Below are 25,031 nucleotides of genomic sequence, written 5' to 3' on the forward strand. Positions count from 1 at the left end.
TGCAGTCCAGCAGTCCTATGACTCCTCTAGTTTTGACTGTTCTTTCTTGATGGGCTTCAGACAGATCGTGGGCTTTAACGAATTGTCTGATACGATTTCAAAGAAATGGGATGTGGATCACGTTATGGACCCAAACTCTTATCTACATTAATCCAATAAGAAAGAGAGGTAGCCCAATTTGGAATATGGGCCACGTGGATGAATTCGTAAGCAAAGATTTTCGTTTTACCAGCTAAGACCTCTGATCTTAAACCCTTTTCCGTCCTTCGTGAACCGTTGGCTAGGGTTTAAGGCTAACCTCCTCATCATCATCTTCATGATATGGTAAACCAAGCCCATCCCCTAACCATCCATGGCGGTTTCGGGGTTAAGCTTCGCTTGCAAGCCTCATTTCTCTCTTCGGCCTCCTCTCTTTCACTGTTTCCGCAAAGTAATTCTGCATTTTTTTATTTATCTTTTATTCATTTTTTCTAAATGGGGTAAGACTTAATTTATTTACTTGCAAAGCTTTTTAATCATTTCTTTGTAGATTCGGTTCAGTTCCGTTGCTGCAATTGAGACGCTTGATGAACCAGAAATTTTTATCAAAGACAAAAGCAGTCAAAGTTCTGACTCTTCTCATACAAATAATGGCATGTCAAAGTTTAGATTTTTTGGGTTTTTTCTTTTATTGAATCTAATATTTCTTCTTGGTGTTGTATTCTAAAAAATTATTAAATTTTTCGTGTTGAAGTGAGTGAAGAGGACAGCAAATTGCCACAGTGGAAGAAGCTGAATTCTCAGGATCTTGGAATTAGCACTACAAATATTTCCAAGCCAACAAGGAAAGTTCTTAATGGGCTCAAAAGAAAAGGTATTGTGGTTATTTATAATTCCATTGCAATATTTGAGGGAATGAACCTTGTTTTGTATAAATTTTAGAAATCAAAGCCTTTTTCTCTTGTTGTGCTTGTAGGGTATGAGGTTTACCTTGTAGGAGGATGTGTACGGGATCTTATTTTGAAGAGAACACCAAAAGACTTCGATATAATAACCACAGCAGAACTTAGAGAGGTTGTTGACTTCTTGCTAATAGCCATTTTTCTTCTTGTTTTTATTTTGTGGTTATTTTTATCTTATTGTTTGTTTATTAAAATTATTGTATGCCCATTGCATTGAATAGTCGTTATTGTTGGACAATTGACATGCTAATAGCGAAAATTTGAGGTTGATGCCCAGCAAAAAATGTCCCATTGTGGACGTTTCTCTAATCTTTATTGTTAGTGCCATTCTTTCCTTTTTGAGGAGTTTCCCAATTCCTGAGCTTCCAGACATGCTAAAATTACTTTTCCAAATTTGCAGGTGGTGACGGCATTTTCACGGTGTGAAATAGTTGGAAGACGGTTTCCTATATGCCATGTGCACATTGGTGATACAATAGTGGAGGTTTGTTCTTAGCTAGTTTGTTATCTTTGACTCTTTTCCTCCCAGAAGCAATTTAAAAAATTTTCCCCATCTTTATGCCTTTTTTTTTTTTTTGTGATGCCTGTTCTTGAAGGTTATCAATTTTAAATTTACCTTTTTCTTTTTATTGTTTTGTTACCATTTTGAGTTCTCTTTACAATTTAGGTTTCAAGTTTTAGTACATCGGGGCAGAAGTTTGGTAGGAGCCTGAACTACAAACTTGGAAGACCAGCTGGCTGTGATGAGAAGGATTTTATTCGTTGGAGAAATTGTTTGCAGCGGGACTTTACAATTAACGGGTTAGTTTTATAACATTTTGAGCTTATGATGTATGCACTGCCACTTGTTCCATTTTGTTTGTATTTGCATGCCCTTAATCATTCATTTAAGACACCTCTCTGTTTCTACAGGTTAATGTTTGATCCATATGCAAGGATAATTTATGACTACATGGGAGGAATTGAAGATATTAGAAAAGCTAAAGTGTGCATTCTGGTTGTTCATTTGTTGCTTTAGAAATTAGAATTGATTTACATTGTCCTTTATCTTCTGTTTGATGTAGGTACGCACTGTGATTCCTGCAGGTACTTCTTTTCAAGAGGATTGTGGTGAGTTTATGTTTGCAGTTTCCATCAATTACTTTTCATCTTGTAATAGAACAGCTTTCATGCTATTGTCTGCTTGGTCACCTAGAAGTAAGTACCCACCATCTAATAACCCTTCTTTTTGTGCTTACTGAGAAATTTTCTCCTCACTGCATACTCTTTGCAGCTCGCATTCTACGTGCAATAAGAATTGCTGCTCGGTTAGGCTTTAGTTTTTCTAGGGAAACAGCTCATTTTATCAAAAATCTGTCTTGCTCAATATTGAGACTGGATAAGGTATAAAGAAAGCTCCTTTTTACTACTTCAAAGTTTTTCCAGTATTTACATTGTATGAAAAATGTTGCTGGTCGATTTAATTCACTTGTGGTAATGTTTAGTCAAGGATTCTGATGGAAATGAACTACATGCTAGCGTATGGTTCTGCAGAGGCTTCTTTGAGATTACTGTGGAAATTTGGACTGTTAGAAATACTTTTACCTATTCAGGTAGGGAACCGAAAAATGATGTTTCTTTCAAGCTTGTCAGTTTGGTACTAATGTCTGGATATAACTTCATCTGACAGGCAGCATATTTTGTTAGTAATGGTTTACGGAGACGTGATAAGAGATCTAATATGCTCCTGGTAAATTTTGTTCTGTATTTAGTTATCTAGGGCCCCCAAAATGACTAGCAGCAATGTGATAACATGGAATCCATTATGTCAATCTCTGTTGTTTCCATTGCAGTCATTGTTTTCTAACCTGGACAGACTTCTGGCACCTGACAGACCATGCCATGGTAGTTTATGGTGAGTTTGTTATCAACGAGAAAATGCATATCTATTCTCTTCATATGCAATAACCATCAACATAATGCAATGCCAATATTCTGGATCATGGACAGCCCCATTAGACAAAGTATGCAAAGTAGGATTTTTTGTGTGTACATTTATGAAGTCATTTATCCCAAAAAGGTTAAAACATCCTCTTATTGCTAACAGGGTTGGAATATTAGCATTCCACAAAGCACTTTTGGACGAACCTAAAGATCCTCTGGTCGTTGCTGCATATAGCCTTTCAGTCCACAATGGTGGAGATATACTGGAAGCAGTAAATATTGCCACTAGGATCAACAAATCCCATGATACTAGCTTTCATGAACTATCAGAGCCACGAAATCTAGAGAATCAGACATTGATAAATGAGGTTATGGATCTTGCTGCATCTGTTAAAAGCACTTTGTGCAAGATGACTGATGAGCATTTTGTCTCCCAGGCAATGTCAGCATACCCTCAAGCTCCTTTTTCAGATCTGGTGAGCACTTTTCCTTATGTTTCCTTTCTATTTTCTGGTTTTTTAGAAGATACACTAAGATGCTGCCAACCAGGTATCAACAATCGATCAGAGCAAACACCTTTTCTCCCATTACATATATTAGTAAACAATGTCTAGTTTCCCATCTCTTGACCAATTTAAAGTTATTTAGGAGCAAGTGGGTGTCTTTCCACTGATAAATAATTTAGGCAGCCCAGTGAAATTGACAGTTGAGGTTGGGAGAGAGAGAGGAGAGGAGTGAGATTTGGAAGTGAAAATGTCACTGCCAATTGTTGAACCTTGAGCATCATGTCTTGGAGCTTCCCCTTGTGGTAGGCAAGTAGAACAGCCCATGTGCAAGGATGGTGTATCTTAATCCAAATTGTTTGAATTAGCGATCTTGGGTTGAAGACCAAGTTGCTGATTTTGACATCCTTTACCATCAGATAGGCTTGCTGCCTGTTAACAAGATTGCTATGAATATTAAACCAGACATGGGAATGTGGCTTGCATTCTCAATACCAAATGCTACCTAACAGTTGCACAACTGGTCATGATCTGAGTCGGGGTCTGCTTTCTTTCTGATTTACACCTAGAAGGCATGCCTGATTTTTGCCCATAATCTCACATGTGCAGGTTTTTATACCATTGGCTTTGTATTTGAAAGTTTGCAAGGTTTTTGAGTGTGTGAGAGAGGGTGCAGAGAAGGGATTTGTGGCAAAGCAAGGTAGCAGGATTGACTATGAGTTGTTAGCATTGGGTAGCCTAAGTGAACTACGACATACATTTGCAAGGGTTGTTTTTGATACTGTATATCCTCTTAATCGAACCTAAATTAAGATGTCGACATAAGGGTGGCGTTTGGTACTTGACAATGCAATGTAATTATAGATAATATAATTACAAATAATGTGATTGCAGGGAAAACAACATTTCAATGTTTGGTATACAAGTAAAATAATGATTAAAATGTAAAAAAGATAATATTATAGCATTTGGTTTACAAATACTTTGTTCGGAATATAATGTTAATTTTTAAAATGACTCATAGTTATTAAAATATAAATGTAATATATTTATATTTTTTATTATTAATTTTTATATAATATTATTTTTTAAATATATTTTTAATATTATATATTTTATTTTTATTTATTATTATAATTTTATATATTTTATTTTTAATATATTTATATTTTTTATTATTTATTTTTATGTAATATCATCTCTTAAATATATTTTTAATGTTATATATATTTTTATTTATTATTATAATTTTATATTTTTATTTTTAATATTTTAATATTATATATTTTATTTTATTTTATTTTATCTATATTATATAAATTTTAATTTTTTATATTTTATTTTATTTTTTAATTTTTATATTATATATTTTATTTTAATTATAACAATATAAAATATTTTTAATAAGATAATAAAGTTGAAGGATAAAATTATCTTCAAGAATATTGTAAAGTGCAATGTAACGTGATTACATTGGTTTTTGATTGCAATTATATTACATTTTTTTGTTGTAATGTAATTGTATTGTAATTTTATATTACAGTAGTCTATTGTAAAAAAAACACTGTAATATAATTTAATTAAACACATTGTAGAGAATGTGTTATCATTTCTCTCATATCAAATGCTATCAAGTAATTATATTCCATATACAAGAAAATTTCGAATTGTTGAGTGGTAAAATGTGTTCCATTGGCTTCGTGTATGCCATGCACAAGTACATGAAATAAGTTAGTGGAAAAGCATGCATTTGTCACCATGGACTTGACGGCAATCATGAATGCTTGGAGTATCCAGGGGAAAGATTGAGGAGACAGCCTTTGCTTGTTTGGACTGGCACTTCCTGATATGAATGTTTTATTTAACAGAGAGCTGATGGAGTGGAGGCTGCGGCTTTGCTGGGTTACTTCGGTGCCTGATTCAAGGAAAGCAGCTTTCACTCAAGCTTTGATCATCGTAAGCTTCAGCCTTCCCATTGAAGGAATTCATGTCCCCAAGAATACCCTGTACGCTTTATATTCGATTCTCTTGTTCGATCATTGGTTCGACGAGATCGAGTGTCCATTTCATCTCAGGTTACAGGGGAGATAAACGGCTGTGAAAAACTAAGGAAAAAAAAAACTAGAAATGGTTTAAGTATGAATCTCTTATCCTTTTTATTCAAGAAACAATACAACCTTTGAGAACATAAAGAAATTTAATGTGTTCCTGTACTTGTGGAAACAAAGTTCCGCTCGTCATTCAGATACAAGTTTGAGTTGGTGCCCACAAAGAAGAATAAAGACAAAAATCAACTGCGCCGGAAAAGAATTACTACAAACAACCATGTCTACAAAAGAATAAAATACGGAGCCCACCAGCGACCATTGCTAATTTTGAGGACACCAACCGTATTATTGCTCTCTCAATAAGGGGAATCCCCATTTTCCTACAGAAATCTCAAAAAAGGTTGCGTCGTGTTTGCCAATAAGAACTACAGTTTTTCATGCCTTTGCAGCAGCAGCAGGAGTAGGAGCACCGCCGCCCGTGGTTGGCCTGCAGAAAGAAACCAGATTCAGCTCGTTTGATTGATTCGATATAGCACTAAATGAATGAATTTCTTGGATCTTATAGTAACTAAGAACCATAATATATACATATATACATATATATATATATATATATGAGAATCTGAGCAAATGCTGCAAGCAGAGAACTTACAGCCCAACAAAAACTTTGAACGCATCATAGATTCCCCATTGTGCTCCAGTAAGGGTCCCAATCATTACAATACGAAGAGGAAGGCCGCGGGTGAAAAGACCCCACAATCCTAGCTTCTTCACCGCCTGAAATAGAAACAAAAAAGGCAACAAAAAGAAGCAGGTAAATAAATGAAAAGTGGAAGAGAAACTATTTATATCCATGAAATTCAAACAAAATACAAAAGATTTTGACTCACATCACCAACAGTCGCCCCCTTGGCATTGTTGAGAAAAGACACCAGGTTGTCAGCAGGATGTGATACAACAGCACAGAAAACACCAGCTATGTATCCACCAGCAAAGCTCACCCCAAGTTGCAAACTTTTACTGCACTGGTCTTTAGGGGTGGGGATGGAATACTTGTAGATTAGCTCAACAATAGTTTCAAAAGATGCAAATTTCATCATTGTATCTGCAAAATACCATTTCTGTTCATCAGTACAAATTCAAAACCTCTCACCTATGGATTTACACAAAGGAGATCAACAGAGCACACGCACACAAAAATGAAACACAACAGTAGCAGCCACTAGTATATTTTTTCTTCAGGTGCTTATGTCACACATGCCGCAAAATATATATAGAACTAATATTAGAGAAGGGACAGCTAAAAGCAAATTTAAGTCTTGAGGCACGATGGCATTAATATAATTATATAAAAGTACTTGTCAAAATTAGGAATGTACTTTAGACAACAAAATCACTGCAGTATCTACCTAGGTACAATTGCAAAAAGCCCTAAAACTGACCACCTGCTGATGCCGTTAAAGAAAAATGTATATGGGAAGAACTTTTCAAGTTGGACATGCCAGTTAAAGAGTCACGCAAACACAATGGTTAACTAAAATATTATTTGTGAACAGGGTGAAATAAGGTATAAATTGCTAAATGCTTGACGCATTTATTCAGAGTTTAACACAAAAAACTGCCGCATCCATATACAAAGGAAATTCAAACTTCATGGCAAACAAACATGTCAGTAACACTAGACCACATAAAGCATATATGAAACATGAAATGCAGGAAAATGCTTGGCTTACATGGAATCTGTCGTCCCCAGAGAGGAACAAGTCCTTTATACAACCTACAAACATGTAAGATCATAGTATCAACATTTCTTACAAATATAAATCCACTACATAAACAAAGGTGTATGGTACAGATATCATACCCGCCAGCACCTTCAGCCTTCACGAACTTCGGCAACCCATCTGATAAACCTCGTGCAAATCCAGGCTGAGTTTGCACACGAACTTTGACTGCCTCCATGGGGCAGAGAGCAACATCAGCAATCAATTCAGCAGATGCAGAACCGGCAAGATAAATTAGGGTCTTATACTTTGTGGCAAACTCAGGCCCAGCAATGTCAGAATAGTACTTCTTGAAGAATTCATAGAAACCCATTTTACAAGCACCCTGAGCACTGTAACCAAGCAGGGTAGGCACCCAACCCTTAAATAAACCTCTAGCACCTTGCTCCTTTAGCAAAACTCCAAACCCAGATGAGATACCCTTGTATTTTGTTGGGTTAATCTGAGATTTCAACAATATTTATATTAGCATTCCCTTTTTGTCCCATAAGGAAACAGAAGATATACTATTTAGAACAATTAAAAGACAAAATCAAAACAGTCAAACCTCCTCATGACCTAGGTAACAATTGATGCCATCGTACCTAGAAAGGAATTTACACGTTTTGCACGTTTTACACGTTAGATGACAAAAGTTAAAAATAGAAGCATTTTTGCATTGCCTACATGATTAATACTATTGCCAGCCGCCTAGGAGAAAAAAAGACCAGTCTAGAAAAAAAGGCCATGCGAAACTTCAAGAGGACTATCAACCACTTCGTCAATTTAAAAATAAATTTAAAGAAAAAATCGTTTTAAAGTCTAGAATACTAGGAATTAAATAAATAAAGTTGTTCCAAACCTTGAGGAGTCAACAACTAAACAAACAATCCTCAGGTCCAAAACTCTAGAATCCCAAAAAACTTTGAATATTACTATAATATAGTTGAAAAGTAATACTATATTAATTGTGAAACCGTAAAAACCTTTTTTTATTCTGGAAAAGAGATTTGAATCTGGTCTTTGCGGAAAGATCATTCATTGGTCGAAACGGTAAAAACTTATTCAAGCCACCAACAACTGAATTCTAGATACAAAGAACCAATCAAACAAACACATTTACAACAAAAAAAAGCATTAATTATTAAAAGAAAAAAGCCAAAAGTTGTTTTGATTTTAATCTATCATTTCTTCGGAAGATCAAATCCAAAACTACAATAAACATCTTAAATTCCCTTACAAAAGATGAATTGTCTGAATAAACAGAGATTAAGTAAAGGCTCATGAGTTGAAGGAATCAAATGAAACAAATCCAAATTTAAGCAAAAAAAAAAGAAGAAACAAACGGAGAAAAACAATACAGAAAATGATGAAATAAACGAAGAAAGAATACCTGCATGTTGCACTTGACAAGATCGAGAGGCGTGACGGCGGTGTGAGTAAGGCCGCAGCTCAATATCCCACCGGCCGTACACGCGGCGTAATAAGCCGGTGAGAACATCTCGATCTTCTCCTTCGGCGCTGGTATCGCAAACCTACTCGAAGGCGCCCCTGCATCACCTCCCACGTTCGATGATGGTAATCGAGGCAGCACATGATGATGATTGGCGTTTGACAAAGCCGTCTCCAAACCGAAGACTCGTTTGGTTGAGGAAGGAGAGGAATAGAGGAAGCTAGGAAGGAGGGATTTTCGAGAATTATCAGAGATTGCCATATTTTATTCTTTCTTCGGGTTACGATTTGTTGGTTCTCTCAAATGAGTGAAATGACTCTTGGTTTTGAGAGAGCAGAGGAATACGAAGAAAATGGAAAGTTTGTGGTGCTTTTAGAATGCCAGAAAAATGAAAAATCAGTCAAAAATTTCTGCGTTTTCGAACGACTGTCCTTCCTTTGCGCGGCTTTTTATTCACCTTTGCCGCGGGACTTTGCCCCTTTGACTTTTGCTCTTTTACGAATTCTACCGTTGACCTATAAACAATTAATTTTCCACTATTCCACTTGTTTTATTCTTCCAAAACTTTAGACTATTTAAACAAATTTAAGTAAATTCTTATATTTCTATTTCATTCAATCGAGTATTTAAAATTTTATTTTGAATAAATAGATTTATATAATTAATTAATAATTAACTAATTTAATCAAAATAATATATATTATTTTACATCTATAATGTTGAAATGAAAAATAAAAATATTATGTGATTGTATTTTTTTTAAAAATATATCATATAAATATATTGGTATTAACAAGTCATATCAATATATTTTATCATGTATTATTTATTATAATATGTAAATATATCACGTTGACATTATGTGACATAATATTTTGATTAATAATAATTAGTTAATTATTAATATTTATTTGATTCAAAATAATAATATAAAAATTTAATTAATCATAATAAAAATAAAAAAAATTAAATTTTTTTAATGATTTAAAAATTCTATTAATTATTATACATTTATAGTTCTTAAGAAAACTAATGTTATACTGTGTTGTTTGTTTGACTTAATTTTCATTTAATTTTATTTTTATTTGTAATTTGTAATATCAAAACAATGCCTATTATAAGGAGTTTGTTTTAAAGAGGGTAAATTAATGTCGAAAAAAAAAACAAAAAAATGAATGGAGTACAATCAGGGAGATGTCGGTTTAAAAGGTATGGTGTTTTATACGTAACAATTCGCAAAAGCAGATGGCATTTTATAAATTGATAAAGTACGTAAGCAAATACGTAAACTATATATTCAGGGTCGGAAGGACAATTCTCCCCATTGTAATTTTATAACTAATTAGGGTTGTCAAAGTTAATGCTAAAAATTTGTTGTGTATTACTTTTTGCCCTCACTTTGATCGAAGAAGACAAAATAGTGGAAATTCTAACATACTTAAGTATAAAATATAACATACGCAGATGAATTATTTGAATGAGTTAATCAAGTGTAACAGTCATAGCAATTGTATTTAGTTTTCTATATAATAAGGATTAAAACAATTAAATTAGTATATGATTGATCACAAAAAAAATGTAATTTATATAACTACCCAGGAAAACCATGACAAGGTTGCTATATATTGCGAACACTTAGCATGAAGGGCGTTTTAGTCTTTACACGACATTTTGGGAATGGAGTTCGGGACAAAGCTAACCTCTACTAGGCTAGATTTTCACCATACGGCGGGGAGATTACCTGAATATTAGGCTGACAAGGCTTGCTCTACGGTGGAGTGTTGAAAGGCGATGATAGGAAATTCCCCACATATCATAAACATGGACGTAATGGGTAGGCTGTGCACAGCCTGGCACGAGACTTCAGAAAAGGGAGCTGTTATCATTTTGGCAACTTATTGGTTGCATAAAAGGCCACGAAGCTACAACGGGGACCCTGACTCTTCCGCTTGTTGGCCCGGTCCATGCTTTGAATCCGCCCTATGGCAATTTGGTTGGTCCCAAGCCTTAAAGTGAATCTTGACCCAATCGACTTTCTAGCATTCAAATGTTTAATTGAAAATTAATTAATTTTTTATTAAATTCTCACCCATTGGCCCACTTAAACTAATCTCAAGTACATAAAAACAAATTTTATATAAATAATTCAAGTTGTTACATGCTTGGCTTCGTTTTTTTTCTTTTTCCCGTTATACAATTGTCTGAATTTTCGTCAATTCGTCACGTGTAAATGAAGCTCAAATAACGTTTGAATATTCTTCTTGTAGGCTGCAGAAGTGAATTAGGTTGACATCATATTTCTGGAAACGACTCGCACATGCAGCATAGGTTTCGTCCTTGACCGTAATATCCATGTGAATTTGAATTCTCTTTGAAAACGTATTTAGTTGCCAATTATATCGAATTCCTCTTACTTTTCAGGAAATTTACCTAAAACCGTTTGATTACCTGCAAAATATGGCTAATCAAAACACCGAAAAGAAAAGCAAGGGTCCAGGACTGGAGATGTAGATTGCAACTGACAAAAGCTCAAGATATTTTGACGATGAGACTGAAAATTCGCCAGTGGTATCTAGGATTCTTGCTTGCACTGACTTGAATGATCATTTGGCTGCTTGTGGGCCATTGCCATTTCCTGCTATGAAAGCACCCGTAGGCCAACAAATTGATAAGTGGTCACAACGCCATTGTCTTCGCTCACGCTCCATTGTCACAGGCAGGCTCACAGCCTATAGTTTTTTCCTTCATTATTAATTATTAGGTTATCACCCGCTGCTCCGGAAACGAAGACAAAATGGAAAATCGCCGTTGCCGGGGATCGAACCCGGGTCACCCGCGTGACAGGCGGGAATACTCACCACTATACTACATCGACAAGCTTGCAAGACGGTTTCCAACTTTGTATCTTGTCTTAGTAACTTTACCTGCTTATATAAATTTTTTTATATAATATATGATATTATTAAGTTATGATCTAAGGGCAAAATAATTAACAATACCAACGAACTATGATTCTGCTTATTTGGGAAAATTTCTACATAAGTATTAAAGCTCCTTGATAATCCTGTTTAAAAAAGGTATATACACATATTGGCTTTGATAACTTTGGACCATCGGTTTAAAGGAAAATCTCTAATTAATTTCCTTTTCTTTGAGCTAAAATAAAGACTTTGAAATAGATTTTCGAATTGTTCTAAATGTGCAGCGGCAAATTCACATAATATAAATTAATTAGAGCTTCATTTAATTGATATATTTGTTCTTTGTTTTTTACATAAATGAACGAAAAATAATAATAAATACTAAAAATATCAGTTAAATAATTTAAATTTTAATAATCATAAGTACCTTACTTAAAATACTCGGGAAGTACATAAAGCACACTCATGCATCTCAAGAAGCCATCTTACCTAAAATTATGGATCTAATAACAAACTATAATGTGACACTATACTCGTTGTAATTTTATTATTTAACCAACCAAGAATATATACGTATAAAGTTTTGTACATATTGCACAACATACATATTACACATGTTTATATATATATATATATATATATACAATAACAAGCTATATACACACATCGTAGGTAAACTTATATGACATAAGATGGAGGTTTGTAATCAGTATGATATTTAAAAAGTTTTTAAATTATTTTAAAAAATTTAAATTATTTTTTATATTTTTATTATGTCAAATCAATTTTTTATACTTTTGTTTTAAACTAAATAAATTATTATCTTTTTATTTAGAGTTAAATAAATTCTTATTAAGAGTTAAATAAATTTTTATTAGTAATGATTGATTTAATTAAAATGTCACTTATCATTTTATGTCGTGTAACATTAATGTAGTAAAATAATACATCATAATAAATAATTACGTAAAATGTTAATATGTTATCATAATATGATCATATTATATTTTTCATTATTCGTATCAAACATCATATGATATAAAATAATAATATATTTTAATTAATGATAATTAATTAATATAAAAATTTATTTGATTAAAACTAAAAAATATAAAAACTTCATTTTTTTAATTTTTTAATAATTCATACACTCTTTTTAATATTATACCGTTACAAAAGAGACACAAGGTTGCATAAAATTGTGTTTATAAGGAGAAACAGTGTTTCTGAAAGAGCGCTTTTTTGTCAAACCCATTAACCAATAAGGTTTTTTATTGTTTTTATTTTTTGTTGAATTAGAGCAAATCCGCTTGCCGCATGAATCAATTGATGTTCTACTTTTAGGGAGCAAGTGACGAAGGATCTCATCGTCATGTGCATGCTCTTAACTAAGCAATTAGAAACGGTAATTAATTATCTTGAGTAGGAAAGCAATGAGCATACGCTAGTGTGTCCCCCAATCTTGCATTTTACTTCATGGACTGATGAATGCGGTCAGAAATAAGTGCCCCATCTTGTTTGCTATTACACCCTGGGTTTGCTTCGTGTATTGTCAATGCTGAGCTTGACATGTGCTTGATCCAAAAATGTCGATGTCTTGGAATTAATGTGTTATTATAAGTGCCAACGATCCGTGGGCGGCGGGAGTCTTTACTTGCATCAAATGTGAAATGACTTGGCACTGCTATTTCAACAAGCAACCTTATTCTTCATGTCCAAAAATTTGAAGAATCTAATTTTAAAGAATACTTTGAATAATTTCCTCAAAAGGAAAAAGAGTACTTTAAAATTATTTTGAGGTGAAATATAGTCTCACGCATGAAGCAAGCACAAAATATTTACAAATTTGGAGTAGCTTTATATATTAGTACAGCATTTTCCTTGATAGCCATATAATCACAAGGGTGAAGAAACATCCGACGTGGCATGTAGATAAGGTCGCTTCGTGGCCTAGGCGGCCAAGGACAAAATTATTGGTTCCAATTTTTACCGCTACCGCGCAGCCAAAACATTCGCTCTGTCCAAGATCCTTCGCCGTCGGGGACGAAATCGTGGACCCCACGCCAACTCACTTTTAACACGTTGTCACTGGGTCCCGCTTTTGGCCCTTTCAATTCTCTCCCGCGAAACCAGCATTAAGGCATAGACGATGTCGTATTGCTCAACCCTCTTCCTCTCCCTCATTTCAACATTTTTTCAACCCCTTTCTCTCACTGCTCCGTCTCTCTCGAGACGAGACCAAATCCTCCCCGATTCTCCCCCCAAAATCTAGCTCCCCTTCGTTAAAAAAGAAAAGAAAAGAAACGAAAAGAAAGAAAATATATAAATAACAGTAAATATAAATAGAGGCATGGATCGGAGGAGGACAGCGAGTCCGGTGTACGGCCGGCAGTGGAGCGGGGGATCGAGCAGCTCGGGCTCGTCGTCTCCTGCTCATCCTCAGTCGCGGTTGCATCCGGGTGCCGCCGGTGGTATGTCCACCATCAAGCGCACGCAAAACGTCGCCGCGAAAGCCGCCGCTCAACGGCTCGCTCAAGTCATGGCTTCGCAGACACCCGACGACGACGAGGAAGACGACGATCTAGGGTTCCGGTTCGGCGGTCCTCCTGTACCTACTAGCTTCTCCAATAGCAGTTTAAATCACAGTACTTTGCCGGCTATCTCAGTCACTCGGCCTAATAGATCTCCCTCTCCTGCGGTAATGACTTTGAATTGCAGTGAATTAGAGAGGCTTTCCTTTTTGTGTTTTATTTGCCTTATTTTAGATTTGAATTTTTGATCTGATTTTTAGTTTTGGTAATTTTGATTAGCTAGGTCGGAATTTTGTAGAGCATGCGCCTTCGGTGAGGTCCACGTCAGCAGGGAGGCCGGCAATGTCGATGCGGTCAACGGCGCCAACTTTGATGCCGCCGAGTAGAACTTCAGTTCGGACACCAGTTACTATACCCCCGATTGATCCTCCAAATAGGAGCAGAGATAAAAGGTTAGCGTACATGAGATTTTATTGCTTAGAAATATTCATAATTTATAGATGCTTAATTTAAAAGGTTAAGATTGTAGTTCATGTAAATATTCATGCATTCGAGTAAGCCTATACAGTTTTAACTGCAATTCCTTTTACGTCTTTTTTTTCCCAATTTTTTTAATCATGATGTTGTTTTCACTCTACTTTTAGCCAATTGCATAGGTGGTATGCTAAATGATATTGCTTAGTTATAAAAGAAAACAGGAGAATGGTGGTTTTTAACATGGTGGCATGGCATCTGAAGTGATAAGGAGAGAAAAAAAAGAAAGATAGACGAGTCTTTGGATAGAATGAAACTTTAAATTATATTTAAGACTTAAGATAATAACTGAGGTGGTAAGATAGCAGCTGATTAAGAGATACCGAGGTTGTAAAGAGACCAAGTAGCCAACTGCTTAATGTATTAGTACAGATGCTAAAATCGTATCAGTTCAAACCAGTTTTTTGCAGTTGCAATGTATTTATTAATATTTGCAGCTACTATTTTGTCATTAAAAACATATTCCTCTCATTATACACTTGCATATATGTATCTTTGAACACTGCCACTAAGGCACTAATATATCTTCTACCACTGCAAAGATAGGTTTTCAATGCTATTATTGTGCTGGGTCAACCTACTAGGACATCTAAAATGTAGTTTCCGCTAGTAAATTCTTCATTTCTCCCTTAGGGGATTATCTAATAGACTTGTTTATCCATATTTTTTTACCTAAATTCTTCATTTGCTTTGAACTCTGAAACTAATTTAAAATGCCTTTTTCTTCACACTTGCACTTTAGCAATAATCATCCTGGTGCTTCTGTCCTTTCCATTGTGTGTGCTTTACTATTGGATTTACATGCCTGTTTTTGAAATTCTAATAATGTTGTATAATGAGAAGCTAAAAAAATTCAACCCCTTAGAAGATAATGGATTTTGAGCAGTTGAATTATATTCTGGAAAGTATTGCAGGTTTACAGCTGATGTAGGACAACTCAAAGCAAAAGACACTGGAGATCAGCGTGAAGCTTCTGCACTTCGTGATGAAGTAAGTCATTTCCATTTATCTATTTCTGTCTTGACGTTTGACTGTTACAGCGATCAGATATGTTAGGCTTATACAAGTTCTCTAAGCTGCATAATTTGAAATGTATTTATGCCTGTGAGGGTACACTAATCTTTTTATATGATTTGTTTAAACTTAAAATCTAATTTTTGAAGCAGTTGGTTTGAAGCTAATGTATGCTATGTTGCAGCTTGATATGCTTCAAGAAGAGAATGAGAATCTACTTGACAAGGTGCACTATTCCAGCCTAAAGAATTAAGGATTAGTTACTATGGTTGTGTTATTTGTGACATGTAGAATTTATCCCTATGAACGCTGTACAGCTTCGTTCTGCAGAAGAAAGACGTGAGGAAGCAGAAGCAAGAGCTAGGGAGCTTGAGAAACAGGTTGGTTAGTCTTCTTTTTTATTTTTTGGCTGCAAGATCTTCTCTGCTTGCTTGGTAGGGTGTGGATGGCTTACCCTATTTCAATCTGTAGCATCATCTGAGTTGTTTCGCCAAATGCTTGTAATCTATGAAGCATACTTGTTGATCTGGGGCACTTATGTGATTTAAACATGATGACATGAAATTTCCTAAATGCATATGGGTAATACTTAAGATGTTTTTTTTGTTGAATTATCACATATCCTGCAGCCCCAGCTTTGACTACCGATGCTTATACATTTTTGTTAAACGGCTTAAATTGTGTATTTGGTGAAATTAATCACATAATTTCGTTTCTCCAACTTTCAAGGTGCCTATTTACATTCTTGGTTCCTGATATTTAAACAGTAATGAATTATGTATGAGGAAGAATCTTTATAGTTGAGGTGTTCACTATATGTGGGACATTGACATAAATCACTTCAATAGGCATTTGCTTGAACAAGCATATTCAGGTAGTCATGTTAAGTGATTTTTATAACTTGTGAACATGTTGTAACATCGTTGATGTCTGATTGTATTCAGCATTTGAGTTGTGAGTATGCCTTAAATGGCTAAATATTTACTGTTTGTTCCTACATTCATACGGTTGCTTACTCTTTAAGTTCTATGTTAACAGGTTGCTTCCTTAGGAGAAGGTGTATCTTTGGAAGCCAAATTATTAAGTAGGTAAGTCTTGAGTATTTTGCATTTGTTGGTTGTGTTATTTAATGTCACTGTTATGATTCTGTGTGGTTTTTCTGCAGGAAGGAAGCTGCTTTGCGTCAAAGAGAGGTAAACTGATTTTTATACTGGTTGAGTGTAGAGATAGGTTGGACCATATTTAGCTTACTTCTTTTATTTTCTTCTGGCTCATGAATCAAATAATTATGCGGCTACTTGACCTTTATTTCCTATTTTAGTTGTTTGCCTAGAACAACAGTATCAGTTATATCTTTTTGTGTCTCTTCTCTCTCTCTCTCTCCCCCCTCCATCCCAGCTGATCCAGAAGTGCTAATTTTAGTTCTTTGTTACTTTATTTAAACTGTAAAATATTATTACTTGCAGGCAGCGCTCAAGGCTGCAAAACAGACAAAGGATGGGAGGGAGGAGGAAATTGCAGCCCTTCGTTCAGAACTTGAGGTAAAGGGTGCCAATGATGCTCGTACCACAGAAGTGTGTTGATGCGGATAGTAATTTTATGCCTTTCTTTTGAACAGAATTTGAAGGATGGGGCTGCAACAGCCGTGGAACAGGTCCATGAAGCAGAATCTGAAACAAAAGCTCTTCGCTTAATGACACAGAGAATGATTTTGACTCAGGAAGAGATGGTTTGTCCATTTATGTTCAAGTCACTGTTATTGCTACATGCTTAAATTCTAACCGTACACTAAATCTACTTTGTAGGAGGAAGTTGTCCTGAAGAGATGTTGGCTTGCTCGTTACTGGGGGTTGGCTGTACAGCATGGTAATCAACTATTACAATCTTCTTTAGGAAGGAATTGATTTACATCTTAATTATACTAGATGAGATGCATCGCAAAGTGAGAACTTGATCACATATCTGTCATATACTGTGCCTCTGGTGTAAAAGTTTTGACCATCTCTAAGATTAGCATTCTAGGATCTTTGTTGAAGGTATGACATGATCCGTTCTTGGTTCTTTTTAACCTAAGATATGAATTATTAATGGACCTATATTTGTTGTAGATTGTGGATTCCAACTTTGCTATTATCCTGTTTCTTATTTATGGATCTATGTTGGTAGTTCATCTTATCTTCTTCTTTCTATACTTTTGCCAGCCAGTATTGTCATCCTCGTACTAATCCTCAGCCTTTTCATTTCATTCCTTTGGTGGTGGAATTTTCATTTTTAACTTTTACAAAATTGATTTATCCTAATTGTTCTTAAAGCAGTCATCTTGTCATTTATTTCGTGATATGATTTGCATTTTTTCTGCAATTGCTACTGGGTTTTGCAGGCATATGCGCAGATATAGCAGTGTCAAAGCATGAATATTGGTCGGCATTAGCTCCTCTTCCGTTTGAAGTTGTTGTTTCGGCGGGACAGAAGGCTAAAGAGGAGTCCTGGGATAGAGGCTAGTTCAATTTCTGACCATATCCCATTACTCCCTCTATTTTATTTTATTTTTTATGCTGACCTATTAAAATTGTAGCAATGGTACAGGTGGTGGTGATCCAGACCGGAGTAAACTTGTTCGGGATTTGAATGATCTGACAGGAGAAGGAAATATTGAGAGTATGCTTTCGGTTGAAATGGGCCTAAGGGAATTAGCATCTTTGAAGGTTGATTATTTTTTGGAAAAGGAAAAACTACATGTTTAATTTTTTTTTCCTGATTCATTTGCATCTCATTTAGTATCTATGTTTTTTCCTGGATGTTTTACATTGATTCTTCTTTATGAATTAATATATTCCATGTTATATAGTTTATTCCTTGCACATTAATATTAAGAATTTTGTATTAGTAATACTTTTTCCCCATCCATTATGAATTTACATGAAGTACGTTTTTAGTTTTTATTATTACTTATGCATTTAATGTCACTTTTGTAAAGTACTGCTTTACACAGTTATTTTTATTTGATGCTCACTGCTATTTTCAGGTTGAAGATGCTGTTGTACATGCTTTGGGCAAGCACAGACGACTGAGTTTCCTTCATCAATCCGTTGCAGGTTTGCTTTATATATGTCACTTGCAAGTGTTTCTTTGTTATATGAGTAATCAATCTAGTTGGATGAACTTAATTTCTCACTATTTATGTTTTCCCCTTATTAATTCCTTGAGTTTGCCAAAGCTTTCATTTCCTTGTTTAACATTCCTAGCTTTTATTTCACTTTATCTTGCATTTAGGTTTGACTTTAATTAAAATGGAGTGAAATTAGTGACACTTCTCTTCACTTTTTCTTTCTGAAGAAACAGTGATCAATTCTCTTCTTTTTTTTTTTAACTGAGGCCTAAGCTGTGATAATTTTTTTTTTCTTTAACTTCTTTGGCAGCAAGTCTTTCCCTTCGACAATTACATCTATGAGAAATAAGTTCTATTCTGATATCAGCAAAATATTATGTTTGGGGATTTATCTTTTTTACTTCTTTTATTTGATTTTCAGATTCCAAATCACCTGGTGATCCCAAGTTGATAGATGCATTTGGTAAGACAGACACTCTTTATCTGTCATCATGCATTATCATATTTAGGGCATGCTTTTATGTTGGTTGTAGGAAATGCTGGCCTCAGTTAAAAGAAGATTCAGTGGTTTCTGTAAATCTTTTTGGTCTTTTGTAATAAAGTGTCTTTAAGTTGTTTTTGCCTTCAACTGCAGAACTAAGTGAAGAGGAGGGAGAAGATGTTCTTTTCAAAGAGGTTAGTTACTTTCTTCGTACAAATACTTTGCATGCCGGTTGTCATGTGAACCTTCAGTGTAAAATCTCTTTTCTCATTCTCTGATGATCTTAACCCCCTTGCCTTCTATCAGCTGTTATCAGATCATTGTTAATTTGTATAGATCAAATTTAGCTTTGTTATTTCTTCTATCTCTCTCTCGTGGTTAGTTGGAGCTTATTCAGAGTCTCCACTCTTTTCACACCTCCGTATCTATTTCCAAAAGACAAACACATTGTTTGTTTTGGTAAGAGTTGATGTATGTTATTAACTTTATGCTGTGATAACCAGTTATATGCCCAAGATCATCATTTGTCCTTGTATGTTATTAACTTTATGCTGTGATAACCAGTTATATGGGTCTTGCAGATTGATTATCAATGAATTAGAAAGGCAATATTCTCAACAAAAAAAATTACCCATCAATTAACTGCCTCTGGCCTTATCTTGCTGTAGAAAGCTTGTTTTTTGTCAGAAATTCTTGTTTTTATAATTTGAAAAATTGTTTTAGGCTTGGTTAACATATTTTTGGAGAAGAGCCAAAGTACATGGTGTGGAAGAGGATATTGCAGAAGAGCAGCTTCAGTTTTGGATCAGACGTAGTGGGCAGTCCCCTACTTCACACGATGCTGTGGATGGTAAGCCCAATGTTTTAATTTGGTTTTGTCTATCTTAAAAAACATCACATGGTGATGAACTTTAAGTAAATCTCAAAGACTCCGTTGGTTTTGTGACAAAATTTCCTTCTACAGGCATAATCTGTCTTTTTTTTTTCTAAGTGATGTCAAACATATTTTTGTTTTGCTTCCCTTTTTTTTTTTCTCGTTTTTGTTTTGTGAGAAGAAAAAAAAGAAGAGAGGAGGGGTGGGGCGAGCCAAAAACTAAAGGTAGGCTAACTCATTGTTGATAAAACAAGAAGGTAAGCCAAACTCTGACAAAGTAGCAGCTACCCATCTGCGCATTACTCATTATTTAACTTTCTTATTAAGTTGTGACTCACTGTCATTGATGAATGCAATTGTATATGGGGACAACTTTAGAAAAAGGCAAAAACCAGCACATGGTTTGGGTTAGATCTTAAAACATTATTTAAGCCTAGGTTGGACTTTGTCTGTGAAGTTGCATCTCTTATCTCACGGCAAACTATTTGCATCTCATAGAAGAAGTAAAAAACCTCAAATTATTCTTGTGAATCTCATAGTAGAAGTAACGAACCTCAAGTTATTTGTTGTATTGTAATTTGTGATGCTACCTTCCTCATTATCACATCCTCTCATCTTGGGCAGTGCAAAATGAATTTGGTTTATAGAAAGAAACATATAGAAGTGAAACCATCACATACGGGGAGAGAAAAGAGTGATTGATGAATGTTAAATGCACCTTTTTTTTTTTTGCTCAAAATTGAATGTGCCATTTCCACTGATTGAAATTCATACTTTGCTTGGATCATGTGCTATCTGGCAGTCAATCGAGGTTTATTTGAGCTTCGTAAGTTGGGGATTGAACCGCAACTCTGGGAAGCATCTCGTAAAGAAATTGACCAGCCATCTGCTGCTTTGTTGTCTAACCACAAATATTTGGAGGACTCGTGATTTGTTTCATCCTCACCTCATCTTCCCTTCTCTTTTTTTGCTGTTTTTATAAGTTTGCATCAATTTTAAGTTTGTATATCTTTTCTTCAATTTTTTTTCATATTAATTTTATTATAGCTTGCTTAAATTTCACATTTTTGCTTTCTTGTCTTTGGTGTAATTCAACGACGCGATACCTGGTGTAATAGATCTTGAGACTAGTTTGCGCTTCAAATGAAAATCCTCAGATTTTGTTACGTGATTTTCTAATCAAGGACCAGGTCATTTCGCTTGTAATCTGCTACACTGTGTGTTGGTGCCTGTGGCAATGCCCGTGTTTCAGCTGAACTAAAGTGGGTGTCTGTCCATGTAAAAGCGAAATTAGGGTTGCCCATACATGGGGCTATAGGGTAGGCGATTAACCGCCGTCATCGTCATTACAATGACCCCAACGTGAACTTCCGTTACCTAGGCAGACATCCGTAATTCCAGATCAACCTATTTTTTCCGGTGAACTGCCCTCCTTGACTTGAGTTGAGACTAAAACTCTGTCGCTCTCTGTTGCTTTCCAAGCTTTTGTTGTACTTGCGTGTCGTGTGACCACGTTCAACACTTTTGAGTCCCGTGCCTTGCTGTCCTTGCACATCATCACATTCTCTATCAATGTCTGTGAAATTGCATGACAATGATAACATGATTAATTATTTCTCTTACGTTTGAGGAAAAGTTATAATGGTTTTTAAAAAAAAAAATCAGTATTTCATTCTCGTATAAAAAGTAGGGGAACTGATTTTGCTATTAAGCCCGCAGCTGATGCTCCTTTAGGCTTTTGCTTACCGTTTAATTGATAACTAGTAAAATTCTGTGCGTTGTAGTGAGTGTAAAACCTTTGTTAATAAGATAGACAAAATTTTTTTTTTTATATTATGTGTAGGAGTTATAATTTTTGTAAAGCTAAATAAAATAAAGTAAACATAATTTGATTGATCAAATCATATTTTTTTTCTCTTCGTTTTATTACAAATCAATTTTTTTTTGAAATAATGAAAATGAAAAAGAAAAGAAACAGTAAAGGAGGGAAGAAAAATAGAAGATGAGGGAATATTAACAACAATAAGAATAAACCATGTTTACCTTTTTCGAAGTTTTTGTCTCTTTTGACCTTTCGCCCAACCTTTTTAGTTTTGACTTCTTTATCGGGCGATTCCTGCCAGAGTACTTCTCGAACAAGCAGCTCTCTCTCTCTCTCTCTCTCTCTCTCTCTCTCTCTCTCTGTCTGTCTATGAAATCTTGATGGGCTCTCATTGAAATTTGGGCTCAGTAAGAATATGATATGCTACAAAAAGAAGGCTTTGTGGCTGGGCCTTGTAGCATTGGGCCCTGTTGTAATATTAGCCCGCAACGTCAATTAGGAAATTAATCATCATCATGAGATTTTATTGAAAATAAACTTACCCCATTACTTTAAAAGAAAAAATCCTCTTTTTTATCTCTTTTGAAAAATTAACTGATGTTAGTATTCCATTAATCGAACTAATATTTGTTCAAAGTTTACTTTAAATACTAAAAATACAAATATTTTGTTTATTTCTTTTTTTCCCTCATTTTTTTCATTCTTCTGTCTTAATTTCTTTATCACTAAACACTCTTTTTTCAAATTATTGATAATTGAAAATTTTAATTAAAGATATATTATCTTAAAGTTAATATATAATTGAATTAAATATAAGTTTAAAATATTTAATATGTAATTGAATTAGAATACAGCTTATTAAAGAAAGTACCTTTCAAACTAAGGAAAAAATGTAGGTTCTCTACCAAATCTCCAAAGACTTTTGTATTTTTCCCTAATATTTACTCGACTTTAGCTGGAATAATTGACGATTTGGGGTGTAAGTAATAATCTCTTTTAATAGAAATATAAATACCAAGAATTGAGATTAGATCGAACCCTTTGAACAAAATCATGTTAAGCCAACTTGTCTAATATGGAATGCGTGACTAGGCATTACACCAATCAGTCTCACCAGTGAGAAAAAGAAAAGGAAAAGTAGTTGTTCCATAAAAGAAAATAAGAAAAGCCAGGGTGCTTTTCTCCTCCTCTGCGACTTAAATTAATACAGAAAAGAAGAAAGCAAGGCTAAAAGTGAGCATGGAAAGAAGAAAGTGAAGCTTTGCTTTTATTGTAAGAGTTCAAAAAGTCATATTATTTATCTGATATCTCCAGACACATTTTCCAACTCCGATGCTCCCAACAACTTCCCCATTCACCCTTTTTAGTTTAATTTAATCCTTAAACAAGCTCTACCATAATACCATTTCAAATGCGCCCAACCCCCTTTTTAATTTACTTGTAATTGTCCAGTCTTTTTCTCCCCCTTCAAAGGTAGCAATAAAACCATATATCAATATCAAGTATGAAAAGTGAACAGCCTTTGATTTGCTTTGGTTGAGAATGATGAAATAGGATTCCCAAAAATCTTTGACATTTTGGCAATGCAATGATGGAAAATAAGGAAGAACAGGCTTCCAGATTGGGTCCATTTTCTCTTTCTTTTTTTTTTTTTTTTTTAATTTTCATCATCTTGGGTGCAAGTTGGAAAGCAAGATGTTGGGGTACCAAACATGAAACAAGTAAACAAGAGATGGAATTTGTCCTCTTGCTCTTTGTTTCTTGGTTTGTTCATTCTTTTTCTCTTATTTTTTGAGGAAACAAACCCCACTTTGAAGCAGAAGAAGCTTTTTTTATACAGTGGTCCAAATGCATATTCAATCATTTGTCATATAAATTTCTAGTTTCTCACATTCATGGCATCCTATACTGGTTTATTGGCATTTTCCTTTCATTTGCTTGTGTTTATTAACCCAGACCCTACTCAACCAACTGCATTAATAATTTGCACTCTTTTCTGTTTTTCATTGTTTTCTCCTTAAAATATCACTCATTTAATTTCAAATCTCACATGGCATAGTAAAAAATTCATGATCAACCTAATCATATATACTTACCAAGCACATTGGACCATTTCAGTTGTTTTCAAGTGTAGTAATTTTGGTAGGGAAAGGGAAGAGAGGGAGGGGAGGGAGGGAAGAGGGTCCCTCTAGGAAGCCATGCTACATTGTTCTGAAGCTATAATGGGGAACATGTGGAGTGTGAAGTGCAGGGGCTTGAAAAAGGATAAAAGAAAAATTGCAGCAGATAAAAAGCTTAGAAACCTCATTATTATAAGAAACCCAATGAGAACAACTACATCAACATGTAAGCACATAAAGAAATTGTGTTCGATTGTGAGCAAAAAGATTAGACTGCTTGCTGTTGTCCACTAAACTTCTATTTATTTCTGTAAATCAGGATCCACGTCAGTCAGCCTAAACATATACTCGATTAAAGATTTTACTGCAATGCAATACTTGATTAGACTTTTACCTTTTGTTTTTGTATCAAGACAAGTACAGGAACGGATCTCTAGGGAGAATCCCCAGCTAAATATGCCTATTGTTTGTTTGTTCGTAAACAGCTATGTAGCATAACTTGATTAGTTTTTTCAGGTATGGTGACTGGTGTCACCAATATACTGTACTAGACAAGTCTTGCTTAATCCGAAAACAATCCCAGTGATTTAGACAGAAGGGAATCGTGCATTTGCAAATTTCCTAGAAATCTTCCTTACAGTGAACAGTCTTTCTGTCAAATCTAACAATATTCAGAAAATCAGAAGAACAGATATGGGGTTGTACTTTTAAATCAAGAAAAGTTGATCAATCCAGCCATTTGTTGAAAAAACAAAAATGAACCATGGAATCACTGTTGGCCTTGGACCTGCCGATAAACGGTCAGGATGCTGTCGTCCTCTTAAGAATATTAGGAAGCGAAATTTCTTTTAACTAGGTGGTAAATGCTAGTCGTTTTCAGATACTTGAAATTTTCCGAGAAATGGAAAGTTATCCTGTAAAGCCACTTTCTAAGGAACATGCTCTATGTTTCCCTAGTCAAAAGGGATATTCAAGTTATTTTGTGGTGGCCTTG

At 34.7% G+C, this 25,031-nt stretch overlaps 3 protein-coding genes and 1 non-coding gene across 6 annotated transcripts; 2 read left to right on the forward strand and 2 right to left on the reverse strand.

Annotated features, from left to right (window-relative positions):
• The first annotated feature begins 260 nt into the window (after positions 1-260).
• On the forward strand, positions 261-4,384 carry LOC110417781 (uncharacterized). Of its 3 annotated transcripts, none has more exons than XM_021430304.2 (14): positions 261-430; positions 530-632; positions 734-853; positions 956-1,053; positions 1,342-1,425; positions 1,609-1,742; positions 1,854-1,926; positions 2,006-2,051; positions 2,215-2,324; positions 2,426-2,533; positions 2,611-2,670; positions 2,774-2,835; positions 3,028-3,340; positions 3,977-4,384. In XM_021430304.2, the coding sequence occupies exons 1-14, from the start codon at positions 353-355 to the stop codon at positions 4,172-4,174; spliced, it is 1,587 nt and encodes a 528-aa protein (XP_021285979.1). In that variant the 5' UTR covers positions 261-352; the 3' UTR covers positions 4,175-4,384. The 3 variants fall into 3 exon arrangements, with proteins under 3 accessions (XP_021285979.1, XP_021285980.1, XP_021285981.1); XM_021430305.2 differs by having other exon boundaries at positions 530-605; positions 3,977-4,383; XM_021430306.2 differs by having other exon boundaries at positions 292-430; positions 541-605; positions 3,977-4,382.
• Positions 4,385-5,498: 1,114 nt separating this feature from the next.
• Positions 5,499-9,031, reverse strand: LOC110417783 (mitochondrial phosphate carrier protein 3, mitochondrial-like). Its single transcript, XM_021430307.2, has 6 exons — positions 8,572-9,031; positions 7,280-7,641; positions 7,149-7,192; positions 6,306-6,520; positions 6,068-6,192; positions 5,499-5,902 (listed from the first exon to the last, which is right to left on the reverse strand). Exons 1-6 carry the CDS (start codon positions 8,890-8,892, stop codon positions 5,851-5,853), a joined length of 1,119 nt encoding a protein of 372 aa, XP_021285982.1. The 5' UTR covers positions 8,893-9,031; the 3' UTR covers positions 5,499-5,850.
• Positions 9,032-11,434: 2,403 nt separating this feature from the next.
• On the reverse strand, positions 11,435-11,506 carry TRNAD-GUC (transfer RNA aspartic acid (anticodon GUC)). The gene has a single exon. It is a non-coding gene; the product is annotated as a tRNA-Asp (tRNA).
• Positions 11,507-13,716: 2,210 nt separating this feature from the next.
• On the forward strand, positions 13,717-21,261 carry LOC110417831 (coiled-coil domain-containing protein SCD2-like). Its single transcript, XM_021430385.1, has 17 exons — positions 13,717-14,250; positions 14,363-14,535; positions 15,532-15,607; positions 15,816-15,857; positions 15,949-16,011; positions 16,670-16,719; positions 16,797-16,824; positions 17,098-17,172; positions 17,250-17,360; positions 17,437-17,497; positions 18,012-18,128; positions 18,218-18,336; positions 18,657-18,726; positions 19,162-19,203; positions 19,375-19,415; positions 19,945-20,071; positions 20,898-21,261. The coding sequence occupies exons 1-17, from the start codon at positions 13,903-13,905 to the stop codon at positions 21,023-21,025; spliced, it is 1,671 nt and encodes a 556-aa protein (XP_021286060.1). The 5' UTR covers positions 13,717-13,902; the 3' UTR covers positions 21,026-21,261.
• The last annotated feature ends 3,770 nt before the right edge of the window (positions 21,262-25,031 follow it).

The sequence above is a fragment of the Theobroma umbraticum genome, unplaced genomic scaffold, assembly GCF_002168275.2.
Source record: "Theobroma umbraticum cultivar Fairchild unplaced genomic scaffold, ASM216827v3 scaffold_50.0, whole genome shotgun sequence".
NCBI classification, from domain to species: domain Eukaryota; kingdom Viridiplantae; phylum Streptophyta; class Magnoliopsida; order Malvales; family Malvaceae; genus Theobroma; species Theobroma umbraticum.